The sequence below is a fragment of the Lissotriton helveticus genome, chromosome 5_1 (assembly GCF_964261635.1).
Source record: "Lissotriton helveticus chromosome 5_1, aLisHel1.1, whole genome shotgun sequence".
Classification (NCBI taxonomy): domain Eukaryota; kingdom Metazoa; phylum Chordata; class Amphibia; order Caudata; family Salamandridae; genus Lissotriton; species Lissotriton helveticus.
Genome location: NC_136065.1, coordinates 287729019 through 287743414, shown reverse-complemented (window position 1 = coordinate 287743414; position 14396 = coordinate 287729019). Strand labels below are relative to the sequence as shown.

Below are 14396 nucleotides of genomic sequence, written 5' to 3'. Positions count from 1 at the left end.
CCCCGAATGTATGCAGGGTCCGCAGGTGCTGGTCTGTACTTCTTCTCGATACGTGGATTGACCACTCTCGCTCTGGTAGGTTCTTTAAAGATGTCAGCTGCATGCTTGAGGACTCCCTTTAGCATAGGCAGCGTTTTCACAGTTCTTTCAGAGACTGAAAAAGTGTCAAAGAGAAAGTCCTCTTCTACTGGGTCAGCATGCATGTCCACATCATGATTAGCAGCTGCCCTCTCAATGAGTGCATGAAAACCTGCAGAATCCTCTGTTGGGGATGCACGTGCACTGAAAGGTTGTGGGTCTTGCCCCACACTTTGGGTGCCTTGGTCACCAATGTCATCATATGCATCTGGATGTGCATCTGGTTCATTGATGGGGAAGGTGTATTGGTCCTCTTCATTATATCCCTCACCCTCAGAGTGTTCTGGTGAGGGAGTAGGGCTTCTTCTTGGAGGAGGCTGGATAGGTTCTATGAGGTTAGAAGCGTCCAGAGGAACCCTTTTTTTCTTTAGTGGGATGACATAGGAGTCCAGAGGCTCTGAAGTGATCCTCCTTTTGTATAGGGTTAATTTGCCTGTGTTGGCGTCGATGAAGTGCTCAGAATCGTCCTCTGATTCGAGTTCTCGACCTGAAGGTACCCCTGCCGTAGAAGAATCCGACTGCTTTGGCGTCGATTTCGTAGAAAAGGCCTTCGGAGCCTCTTTCGGCGGCAGAAGGAAGAGAAGCTTACTCTTAGGCTTTGCCGGAGTGTCCTTCGGCGTCTGAGGCGACGGCAACGGAGCCGACGTAGCAGCGGCCTTGTCCCTGATTCTCTGCAGCGAAGCGGCGATGGGGGACACTTCACTTACAGTGGCTTTTGGCGCTGACGAGGATGTCTTGACCTTCCCCTCGGATCCGACGTCATGGTGGCCTTTCTGAGTCTTGGACGCCGATGCAGTCGCCGCCGACCCAGAGTCCTTGGATCGATGCGCAGATGTGCCAGCCGTCGATCCGTGTGCTTGTGTCGCCTCCGACTCCACTACGCGACCGACGGACGGAGTCCCAGTCGGAACCGGAGCCGTGCCGCTGGCCTTGGCGTGCTTAGACGGTGTCGCAGCGGTTGATCCGTGCCGACCACCCTTCTTAGAGGATCCCTCCTCTGGCGCCGATTTTGACCCTGTGGAATCGACCGATTTCTTCGACTTCTGTGGACCGGAGGTCGACGGAGCCGATGCGGCGGCGGGTGCAGTAGTTTTCTGTTGGCCGGCCGCCATGTTAGGGACGCTCGAGTCCATAAGTTTCGGTTTCGTTTTCGGGTCGGCCATTTTAGGCGTAGTCGATACCGTAGGTTTCGGTTTCGAACCGGCCTGCCCAGCAAGTATGTCCGTGGCCGGGCCTGAAGGCGGGGCCGTGGCTTGCGGTACGAGGTCTTGGGTAAGGCCTACAGGCGATCCCGTGACCCGATCGTGATCTTCGAAACCTTCGGGGCATAGCTCGTCCCCTGAGCTATCTGCCGCGGCCCCATAAATCTCTTCGACGTCCCCTACCTCGTCGACGTATTCAAGGCCTTGACCCACGACTCCGTCGTCGTCTGCCGGATCCGCCTCGACCTCCGTTTCGGGTGGGGATATTTGGAGATGATGACCCTGTTCATCTTCATCTTGGTCGCCGAAGATGTTTTCTGGATCCGGGGCCGCTTGTCTGGCCTCCAGGCGCACCGCGCGCCGAAGCTTGAGAGTCTTTTTAGACCTGAATTGTGCGCAAGCCTTGCACTTGCCGTCGTCATGGTCCGGTGAAAGGCATTTGTTACAGACCGGGTGCAGGTCTATATGTGGGTACTTAGACCCACAGAGCGGACAGTATTTAAACGGACTCCGCTCCATGCTGGAAAGTTGTGGTCGTGTCGCGATGAGAAGGCCTCGATGTCCGAAGAGTGAAAAAACTCCGCTGAATCCGACTCCAAGAGTCGGAAGAACTCGAGACCGTGCGCAAACAATACCGACGCTATAAATACAAGGCCTTTTGGCCTTAAAAAGTTAGTTTTACTCGGTTCCGACAGAGAGAAGTCGAGACCGCATCCGAACCCAATGGCGGAAAAAAACAATCTGGGGATGGAGCCGATGCCCATGCGCACTGTAGTCCAGGGGAGGAGCCACCTATCTCACGATACTTCGAAGACTCTTCCAGGACAACAATGTGCGATCATCCGGACCCAACACTAGGCGGCGATCTAATGCTAAGATATGAATTTAGCAGCCCACATGCCTCGAACGCTTATTATGCATGAAACAAATTTATAGTGTATTTAATCGCATATAACCCACAGAGAGGGTACACACGGCCCCTCCCTTTCCTCTTAATTCAATAACACCATTGTCCTTAGGGCAGAGGTAGGAATGATTCTCAGTTCATGTTTAAACACTCTTACTTTTAATACATAGTTTTCAGTGCAGTGTAACACTTCTGCATGTTAGAGAAATTCAGTTTTTTAAGACACATTGCAAACTCTAACATTTCACTGTGTCATCATTTGCATGCCAAATACTTTTAAGGCTCACATTGGTGGACAGTTGTTTTGTTGGCTCGCTCATCTATACTGTATGTTACTTTCTTTTTCTGATAAAATTCTGAACAATCTCACACAAACAAACAATCCCTCATATAGACACTCACATACACACACTGGTGCATACTCACAAACCGGCAGATAGGCACAAACAGCATAATCATGATCTCACACATACGCATGAGGTGGAAACTTACCAAGGGTAGTCCTCAATATGCACTTTGCTCTGCACCTGAAAGAGGCACAACAGTTCCTAACCTCCAGAACCAATAAACATGGCGCCAGAACGTGGTTTGCAACCTTAAGCCCATTCAGAAGCTCAGGGAGGAATGAAGGCTGTAGTTTTACATTTATCGTGGCTTCTGATGGGGTATAAGGGAGCATTACTGACAGTCACCAAATCAAGATTATTTGACATGCTGCACTGCCTGAAGCTTGTGCAACATGTCAGAAATTTATTGTGTATGTGTGAGGCTTGTTATGTCTTTAACAGCCACCACCTGGCACATGCGCAATACAACCAGTAGAGCCCTCTCCTTCAGGTGATATTAATGCTACTTAAATGCAAACAAATGATCGGTGAGATTTACAGAGGGAAGCTAACTAAGTCTGAGGAGACATTTTTATTTATCTCTTGTATGGTAGCTTGTTCGTTATTACTTCGGAATTGGAAATCCAATATAGTTCCCGCCCAGCTGAAATGGTTCAATAAAATGAAGAGGACTCGGAATTTTGAGAAAGCATATTCTAGTAGGGTAGGAGTCATTGGAAAATTTGAAAAGAATTGGAGTTACTTTAGAAATCTAGAGGAATAGAGGGGAGGGGGCTTACTCTTACATTGATATAGAGGTCGATTCTGTAGCGGATTCTGTATGGTAGAAATACTGAGATACTGCCACGTAATTGTGAATACCTGTCGATTAGATATCTAGTAATAACATCAGTAAAAAGCAGTAGCACTTTATAGGATAATTGCACTTTGAGGAGTTTGCTTGTTTTTGCACATTTTTACTGTTTTTGATATTAATGTTGATATTGGCTGCATTTTATGGTTATGAAGATTGACAATAATGATAGTGGAAATAAGGCACTTGCACTTTGTTTCTGATAGTTGCACTTTATAATAATCTGCTTGCTTTTTTTACATTAATATCGCTTTTTATCATAAATCATAAAGGACGATATTGGCTGCTATTTGATCTACGGGAATTGCACTATGCGATGTTTGCACAATATATTGTGGCACTTTTGTTTGATGGTCAAAGCATATTATCATTTTATTATACAGGGATTGGCATATTGGAAGGCACTGTTTGAATTCAAGTTTTACATCTGGTTTTTCAACTGTGGTAAAGAGGCTATTTCATGTATTATTAGGCTACATTAATTATGACTTTTAATTCAATGTTGAAATGTATTTTATGTACCTCTTGCTTTGCTCAATAAAAAACAGAGAGATTGTTTGTTGTCAAGTAAAACATGTAATATGTAAGCAATGAGTTGCAGAGTGTGGTGTGTGGTGTCGCTGCCCTACTGCCCAAATAAAGAAGCTGACACTGACTCATATAAAGACCATCATCTTGTGCACCCATGCGTACATTAACCAAATGCACAGCACCATTCGCCCAAACAGTAAGTATGTATGTTCTCCACATGAGGACAGGCAGGGGACTACAATTACAAAGAACTGGACGAATCTTTGACAAAGATAGTCAATCCACAACCTTCCCACAGGGTTACACCTGCCTGTGGCTCTGTCTAAACCATGGGTACTTGTAAACATTTGCCCAGGGGCCACAAACTATGAGCTGTGGTTTGGCCGAGGGCCGTACTGTGGCGGTAAGGAGTCCAGGGTGGGTCAGAGATTGCGTAAGGAGGTCTAAAAAAATGTTAAATAAATGGGCAAGCATTTATTTGCAGGTTATCTGAAGTTAAATGGTGCAGGACACCACAGTAGTCAGTTCATTTAACCAGCAAATATATTCTTGACAGTTTATTTAACTTTTTTTCTGAATATTAGTGCTCAGCAAGTAAACAGCAGCTCGTGTTACTGTTCAACAGGGGCCGCATCTAAAGGTCAAGAGGGCCGCAAGCGGCCCCCGAGTTGTGCTTTGAGTATCACTGGTCTAAACTATAATCAAGATCAGAACACTGCTACCTCAGATGAGAGGGAGTGACCACAGTCGCTTTGGGTGGGGTTTTAATTTGAATGATGAGGTCTAAGAAAGTGTAAACTCTGCTAATGAGCAGCACAGCATGAAATAGTAAGAAATAGAGTGATTCCAGGGTACGTGTCAGGAAGAAATATACAGGGCAGAGTGGCACAGCTTTCTGAGCCACACAGATGGACCTTATCTAAAGGACTGATCCAAGATTCTGCAAAAAGCAATTCAGGGCAATGGAACGGTCAGCTGACCATATCACACAAAGCCCCACTTAGAACACTCAACAATTACAACTCACATGTTCACTGGTTTAACAGCAAGATGTGCACTCTCAAAGAAGAGGCAACAGGAGAAGACACCACAAAGACAAAAGAAGGATTCAGCTCAAAGATAAAGAAAGGTTTACTGAACCAAGCTCCAAGTTAGAGAATATAGTTCACAGACAAATACTGGAAGCAGCACACTAAAAAGGTAGAAAGAGTCAACTCAAAGGAGAAAGTTGAAGCGAGGCAACTCGTTTGGTACGCAACATAGTGAAAGAAAGCAGCTCACTGGCACAGACAGTGGCAGATGACAAAGCAAGTACACAGCCAATGAAAGAGCCAGCTCAGTGACCGCTATGAGAGATGGCATGTCACTATCAAAACAGTGGAAGGAGCAAGCTCATAAACACAAAGGGGAATGCTCCACTTGGTAACACCTACCTAAGTCCTACGGACAACATGGGTTCCAGAAGCTCTTTAATGTCCTGTTGGATGCACGGCCCCAGTGCTCGAGCCAGCATACTAATGCAGGTGAAAACTGTGGCATCGACCTGAAGCAACTTCTGTCTCCTGCAAGAGAGGGGAACATAATGGTTAAGGGAGACAAGGTGGAAGTAAAAAGACCGCAAGAGAGAGGCATTGTTGTTTCTCCTAAACCTCATATCAGACCATACCAGATGCTACGGTTAACCAGGCATTAAACATCTTTACACAGCAGCACAATGTCTTTCCTATAGAAAAACCTTCAAATATTAAAATTGAGTTAAAAAGCACTATTATGCCACATGTATCTGTGGTCTACAACTGACTTTTTGTCAATGGCAAAACTCCTACTATTAACTGTTCCCATGTTTCTTCTATAACAATAATATACCCTGTTGTTTAGGAGAGGACTGAGACAACTGGAGACAATATCATGTTTGTTTTTCAAAGGCAGTTTTCCAAGAAATTTAGCCTGGGTAGTAATGGCAGCAATTGGACCAGAGGCTCACCTTACACCCAGGAAACTATACTGATTCAAGATATTTGTAAAAATCAGACACCCACCATATTAGAAAGAGGACTGACTTGCAAGGATTGCACAATGTATTTTTACCAAGAATGTCTTGCAAACTTCAAACACTGGCAAAAAAAAAGAATTATAATTTGCCCAAATTAACTTTCCATAAATTGTGGAAATTTGCGGTCAGTGATGACAGTCCTATTCGGCAGTCCATCTTTTCCTGATACGAATAATACGTCACGTGTAGGCGAGCAGCTTGTACAGGAGAGAAGCAGGCAAACATTTCCACTGTGACAAGTCTGGTTATCAAAGCCAATTTTCAAAGAAATATACCATGAGGATAACAACAGTTTTCTGTCACCAGTTTGCAATGAAAATAAGAAGTCCTACCAACCTGTGATACTATTGGAAACAAGAGCTCTAGGCTGAAGGAAGTTACCCTTTTTGTCATGGTCAAACCCACTTTCTGCCACTGGTACTGATGTTTTTCGACTGGTGTGCACCGGGTTCCTGCTAATCAGGCCCCAGTGCCAGTGCTCTTTCCCTGAAACAAGGTATAATGGTTTAAGTGTCACACACTTTAGCACCCCTGTAAGTCCCTAGTAAGTGGCAGCCCTAGTACCTTGGGCATGGGTACTACAGAGGATCCCTAAGGGCTGCAGCATCTATTATGCCACCCTAAGGGACCCACATACAAATTGCATGTGGCTTGCCATTGCAGACTGTGTTATGGTGCAAACCATGAAAACATGGCATTGCACACTCACTGTTTGCCATGTCAAATTGACTGCATGTGATACATGTAAGTCACCCCTAAAGCCCTTGTAGGCCTAAGACAGGGTGCACTATATTCCATGACAGAACATATCTGCATGAGCAGATATTCCCCTGTGCTGTCTAGTTCAATTACTAGATGGTACAAATGAACAAGGAAGCCATCTTAAGTATATGTGCTGGGCACTGGTCATTACATGTTCCCCAGCTACATGATGGCTTCACTGAAACCTATGGTCTTTGGTATCAAACACCCTGTCCTAATAAATCCATACTGATCCCTCAATTGGGTTTATTAGAACCTGCACTCATAGGGAACCTTAGAGGTGCCCCCTTAAACCTACTAGTCCTCTAGGGGGCTGGCTGACTGGTATCGTCCAGCCTGCCACCACAGACACATTTCTGACACCCTGAAGGTGAGAGCCCACGCTCTCTGAGGCCTGAAACAATGCCTGCTATGGAGGAAGGGGTTCACATCTCCTCTAGCAGGATGGCTAGTGATGTAGCATATCAAGGCCTGCGACTTCCAGGTCCTTGCTGTTGATATGTGACCCTGGCTTCCCCCAGACCTGGGAGATGCCACCCTCTGACCGAGGCACATTTGGTACCTGAACAGGCTCGAAATTAGCAATGCATTATGCGTGTTGTACCAACGGGCTAGTCACACCCCTAAGGTGGGCTACCTCATGTGCTCCATGGAAGGATTCCACCATCTTGTTTTTGGTGGAATTAGGAACTCTGGGACAGGGTTATGCCCACTCCCCACAGTAAGTGGTCATATAGAGAGTGTAGTGACCTCAGCATTTAGGTGGCCCCCTGACACCTGACCAAAGACAAAGAAGGACAAAGAAGAGCCGAAGACTGCAAGAACTGAAGACTAGCTGTGGACTTGGCGCCAAACCCTGCCTACCTGCTTCTGTCTCGACAACTTAACCGACACGACTCGCCCTGCAGCTATGCATCTTCCAAAAGCCTTGGATGGCTAACAGCACTTCGTCAACCCTTCAGCATCTCCCTTGAAGAGGAGGAGCCACTTCCTTGCACCCTACAGGCACAGACCGCAATGCCTGGTTTATTGATCTGCTGACCACCGGGTCCATCTACGCAGAAGATGCCCAGGAGAAAGTCACCATGCTCCAGGTAAGATCTGTCCCCCCATTAGGTTTGGAGACACCAGGGCCCCCAGGAGCCACCCTACACCAATACTTGGGGTAAATGACCCCTTGCAGCAACCAAGCCTTGTTCAGTGTCCAGCCCGAACACCAACACTGTCAAGATTGACCTACTGACAAGAGACATCAGCATCATCGAGGCCAGCACCGAGAGTGGCCCTGCTATCCTGTTGTGTTCCTTCCAACAAAGCTTTCAACGCAAGTGACCCATCAGACAAAACACCTCTGTACCCAAGCCCGAGTTCGAGCCTATCGACGGTGCATCCTTGCTCCAGAGACCCTCAAGAACTGAAGCCCTTTTGGGTTCTGAAAGACTTGTCCCCAAGTCCCCACTTGCATCCTTTTTCTGTTACAGGTTTTTGCCATAGACGTCAGCGTCAGCGTCCGAGGCTACCCTTGCGACCAGCGCCTCTGAACCCAGATACACCAGGGCAGGTAACCCAAAACTGCTGGTGGTTCTAAGGACCTTGGCCCTCACTTACCTTAAGTCCAGAAGAACTACCCTGTAACTCAATTGCAAGTACTCTAATGCAGTGTATGTTTTTCCTATAGGATAACATTACCACATTCGAGGCTCATGCCTCAAATTCGACAGCTGTATATTCTATGTTTCTGAAAATCGCTAAACTGTGAAGTACTTACCCAGTCTCACAGATTTCGGTGTCTAAATTAATATAAAAATCTATGTTATTTTTCTAAATTGGTGTCAAAATTTTCCTTATTGAGTGTGTCTCATTTATTGACTCCAGTGTGTACAACAAATGCCTAACACTCCCCCCTGATAAGCTTAACGCTACTCGGCCACACTACCACAAATAGAGCACCTTGGGATTGCTATAGCAAGCCCCTGTACAGTAATAAAGGACACAGACTCTCTGCACAGTGCACTTCACTTTGGTACACTTATAGAGACAGCTTCCTACATAGAGGAATCTAGAAATTTGTGTGTAAAGTGGATCGCACCCTTTTTCATACATAGAACGCCCTGCAAACATACAACTGAGAGTAAAAATAATCTATTTCTTGACTTTCAAGTGGTGTAAATGACTTAAGTTTTAATCAATGGCTATGGGACGGGAACAGGCCAAACTGAGCATGTCAAGTCAATATACTAGGAAAAGAGATCTGGCATGGTTTGCTTGTTTCTCTGCTATCCGATATGGCCACCCACAAGTGGGGCACTTTTCTTAATATTTTTTTTTTAGAGGCGGCCCTGGGGGGATCTGGAGGAACGCATAATGGTACCTTCCACACCTCACAGGACGACGAGGGAGTGGATGTATGACCATTCTATTCTGCCGTTGTAACTGAAGCAAGTCCACTGTTGGTTGGAGAGGCAAGGAGGTTTGCGATCAGTATCAGTGTGTTTGTTTTAGGGCGGGTGCATGGATATATAATCAACATTCTCAGAGGCAGACAAGTAGCACTGTGGCCGGGGAGTTTATGTACACAGCAATTAAGTGATAAACACTCCGCTCTTGCTTTATGCTTTTCCTAGATAAACCATTTTCTGCAGATTGCAGCATACTTTCTTCATTGCACGTGCTTGCACATATGTCTCTGTGTTCTCAGAATTCTTAAGCCTCGCAAGGTTTCAATTTACTGCAAAATATTCTATGTTTTCCAAACTTCTCTCACTCCCTGCAGATCTCTGTGTTTCTTCCACATAGCCAATTCTTCTTAATCTACCTATGTTTCCTGATGGACCTGCTCCCTGTAGGTCGTTATATGCTTTTCTGTTCCCTATAGACCTCTCTATTTCCCGATTCACTCTTCCATCTCGCCCAAGGCTTCTTCCCCATTCCTTGCTTTACTAACTTGTGAGCAAAATCCTTGGGAGGCAAGGCGGTTTTGATGTTTTCCAGGATCTTGCTCAGGTAGCTGCTGATCTCTGTCCTTACGGCCACTGACAATAGCCCAATAGCTTGGAAGGCTACAGGCCGCTCCTTTTCTCTTTTCACACAGCTCAGCAAGTGGCTCATGGTTTCTGGAAGGTACTGATCGACTGCAGAGAGAAGAGAAAGAAAGACTGAGAATTTCTAAATAAAGTAAAGAACATACAGTAAAGCAAATAAAATAAACTTGAGTCAACAAACCAATTACAGAACATGTCAACAAAAAACTAAATCAAATAAAGGACATCAGCGCCATAGAGAGAATTTAAAACAATGACAACTAAAAGTGTGGACGTCGGAGTAAATTAATCAACTACCAAAGAATGTACGCAAGAATCAAGAAAGTAATAAAACCAAAATCTTACAGTAGAGCATACAAATGAAATATCAGGGTAAATGAATCATTAAACAAAGACCAAACATCAGAGCTGAAAATGTAAACCAAAAAAGGGGACTCGGACCAATGAATAGGTGAGTAGAGTCAATAAACTAAAGGGCAGACACCAGACCAATGAATAGTACCAAAGAAAAGACATTATAGCCAATAAATCAGACTAAAAATATGAACATGAGTCAATTCATCATTAATTAAAATAACCAACCATAAAAAACAATGAATCTAACCAAAGAATTGACACCAGCAAAAACGAATCATTAAATTAATTCAAAAAAATGACACAACAGACGCCAAATAACTGACACATTAGCCACTCAATCCACAGTGACAGGCCAATTAAAAACCAACACCAAGAATTCAGACAACAATTAACAAATCAATAAACAAATAACAGACCAGAGCCAAGAATGCAACAAAGAGTAGAAAATAGAGCTAAAGAATAAATGAATCAACCCACTTTAAAAAAACATAAAAATGGTCGTAAGAGCCAATGAAAAAAACTAAAGTTGTCTGAAAGAATTGGTGAGTAATCAACCAAACAACAAACCAGTGGGCTAACAAAACAAACAACTAGCACCATTGACAATGCTCGATAAATCAAAGAACAAACATCAGAGCAAAATAGTCAAACCATTAGGACGAAATTGGACAATTGAAAAATTACATGAAAAAAAGGATATCCTGACATAAAAAAATACCCCACAGAACGGATACTTCTCAGCTGCAATCACACATGAAGAGCAGTGCACTTCAACAACCCAGCGAGCCAGACTAACAAAGTTAAGTCTGCTTTGTTTTCACATTCTTGGCACTGAACCTACCAACTGTTCTCAAACATTTTATGCAACAGCATTCACACACACCACATAGCCATGCTGACACACACACGTGTTAGCTGACACATTCAGACCAGCTGATTTCACAAACTCAACAACAAACATGAGAATTGTCACTATGAAGCCTTTTCTGGGATCCTAGGCCAGTCGGAGGATGTTGGGCAGTTTCCTGTAGGGGAACAGCTCACTGATGTCGTACGACCGCAATATTGATGCACTTCAAATTGAATAGCCAACAGCCACAGTTTAGGCAATTACCTCTTTAAGGGTTGCTAGGGCGACCAGTTAAGACTTACACCAGAAGAGTGAAGGGGTTTAGAGTGTAGCCCAATAGATAACACTAAAAAATGTAGCTCCAACTTTTCACATAATACTGAACCCAATGACCAATGTTATCATATGGACAATTCTTATGGTCAACTTTGCAAACCTTGGAAAGGATCAGATCATTTTAGTTCAAATGGGTTACATTGATTGGATACAGGCAGCAATACTGGAATGTGAGCTTTACTTTAATGTACTGGCATAATACCCCAAACGATGTTAAAAAACTGTTTTAGTTAGGTTTCTGGACTTAAAGTAGTTATGTCAATTGAACTACAAGAGGCCCATCCCCACTAGAAAAGTCCTGGGTGCTCTGAATAGTGCCCTGGTGTCTGGCCACCAGTGACATTTGCGCTCACCTTTGTGAGCCAGTCCATATCAATGCTCTCTTTTTGTCTCTTTACCTATTCTGCTTCCCCAGTCTAATCTGCATATTGTCAGTGTATGGTTGGCAGCGGATTTAAAGAAAGAAGTATGGAAGCACACACTGATACTGTTGTGTCTGGATTTGAAGGTTAGCGAGTCTTGCCACCATTATAACAGAGCTTGCATTTTGTAAATGGTTGCATTTTGTGGGCATCAGCACTTATTTATAAGTAACTAAGACTTATTTTTCCTCATCAAAGTTTGACCTGAACCAAGAGAGAGGAAGGCAGAAACGGAAGAAAGATCAAGAAACGTGACACAGAGAGAAAGAAAGCAGGAAAAAGATACTACAAGTGGGAGATAAAGAGACATGCAGTGTAGAGATGTAGCAGAAGAGGCATGATTCGGAATTTGGCAACCTAGGCACTTGGCAGAGGGCTCTTAAGAAAAACATTGATTATGTGCCCTTATTTTATTATTTTCACACAGTGCACTTGGGGTCAAGGGTCAGTTACTCGTGTCTAGGGACTGGTTAAGAGCTGAAGTAGACTCATTCGCTACAAGTGGAGAAGGAGAGAGATAGTGGATTCGTTTCGACTAAATGTTTCAGAGGTGTAAGTTACACATTCAAGAAGCCTGACACATATCGGTGACAGTGGAACCAGCCGCAGCTGGTCAAAATTAACATCTACTTTGAAAGGCCTCTGCTGGGTTCAAAGCTAAACTGGGCCACAACATTAAACAGTGACAACTTTAGAACCATAAAAGATAGAATGATAGTTTGAATGGCTCCAGATTCAGAAAGATCTCCTCTTGCTTGCGAGTGAAAGAGACTGTCTATTATTCCCTCTAGGTGGAGAACGACGAGTAGGATCTCTGTATAATGGGTGGTGGATGATGCAGGCTCAGCCTTCTGGAACTGGGAAGGCAATGGTGCAGCTCATTGACCCTCACGTTCTTTTTGAGTCTCCAGGGCAGCTGGGATGAATCTAACATACGGCTTATGAGCAGTCCGCTGAACTGCTTGCAAAATATAACAATAAACAGGGTTCAGTGGGTCCCTAAGGCCATTAAACCTGCTGCAACATCGGTAGCTACACCCTGACTCCTGACCACCACGGCCAATCAACTCATAGCCAGGAAAGAGTGAGACCACACTTTCTCATAGAGGTTGGATGTACACTTTATGCCTGTCCCGTTACCAGAGCATACCTCTCCTGATTAACAACATTAAATTATGGAACACCTCCAGTGGAAAGGTAGATTGTCCATTTAGCACAAGGAAAACATAAGACGGACCATAAACACTTTTTTTTAAAGGAACCGAGCAGCACAGCTTTTTCAAGCCTTGCAGTCCACTTTTTTCGAACACCTATTACAGGTTCAAAAACCCAATAATATTCAGGCATCCTTTATTAATAAGTTAAAACTCCAAGCGCTCACACATCTCATGCAGCCAAGCTTCACTCCTCCGGTAGAGCACTGCCCAAGGTCTGTCCAGTTATATTTTCAGACAATCTGACTCTAATGTCTGACCCAGCTAGTAAGACTATTACACAGCTACATTCATATACAAGGCATCGACACTTACTCAACTCACAGACCTGTGATCGCTCTCACACACACAAACCACGCACTGCAACACATCGTATCGATGGGCAACCATGCTACGAAGTAACAATTACAACATGCTGCCAGCACCCGTGCTCACCACTACCAACTGTACTAGCATTCCTCAAAGACATGCTCACACAACATGTGCTACCTCACTCCCCGCACCCCTCTCTCACACCATGAAGAACTGTACTGACAATGCATGCATGTGCTTACAGACCTCAAGGCTCGACGTTCATACCTCTCACATTCTGGGCAACCATGCTCACACCAACCAGAGTCTCACTCTCACAACCCAAGCAACCACACTCGAACACCCCATGACACTTCTACTGCACATCCCTCTTAAGAAGATAGGCCTCACCTGTAAAGGCAGTGGGCCGGAAGGCAGCCAAACGTGGCAGTACATTTAAAATTGTCATTTGGATAAGGGAACTTTTGCAGCTTCGGCACTTCAGGACCCAGCGGCACACCTGAAAAAAAGAAGTGTCTATGACGTCATATAAAATGGGAAGTGGGAAAATCAGAACACAAAAGAAGGAGAAAGGCAAAGGGGAGCAAGAAAGGGAAGAAATATTGGAAAGAATGAGCCAGGTGGAAGAACGAGAAAGGGAACAGGATGGGTTAAGAAAGAAGTGAAATGCACACTGGAACGAAGAGGTGAGAATGAAGGGAGAGAGAGGTACAGAGGTAAGAGAAGGGAGATGGAAGCGGCAGGCTGAAGAAGAGAGGCAGTAGGAGAGGAAGGGAAATGTGCAGGCAATTGAAGAAAGAAAGTGGGGGGGGGAAAGCCGGTGGAATAAAAGGAGCTTGTAAAAGGGTGGTTATTTGGAGAGAGAAAGTAACGAAAGGAAAGAGAAATAGAAAAAAGCAGCAAAAGAAAATGGACGGGAAGCAATAAGTTGAAACACTGCAAAGAGCAGTAAGGGAATGAGAAGAGATAGATATAAGGAGGTGCATGCTGAAGAGGGATAAAAAAGAACTAATTAGACAGAAAAAGAGGGAGTGGAGGAAAGTACGGGTCTTGAAAATTGAGAAATAGTAC

General features: G+C 44.6%; 1 protein-coding gene across 2 annotated transcripts in view; it reads right to left on the bottom strand.

Moving 5' to 3' along the window:
• MTOR (mechanistic target of rapamycin kinase) overlaps positions 1–14396 on the bottom strand; it is an 865133-nt gene that overhangs the window by 729054 nt on the left and 121683 nt on the right. For both annotated transcript variants that reach the window (XM_078642233.1, XM_078642234.1), the window contains exons 8-10: positions 13716–13824; positions 9738–9924; positions 5412–5540 (exon numbers count right to left, since the gene is read on the bottom strand). In XM_078642233.1, coding sequence (XP_078498359.1) covers positions 5412–5540; positions 9738–9924; positions 13716–13824 — 425 coding nt within the window. The remainder of the gene's footprint in view (positions 1–5411; positions 5541–9737; positions 9925–13715; positions 13825–14396) is intronic.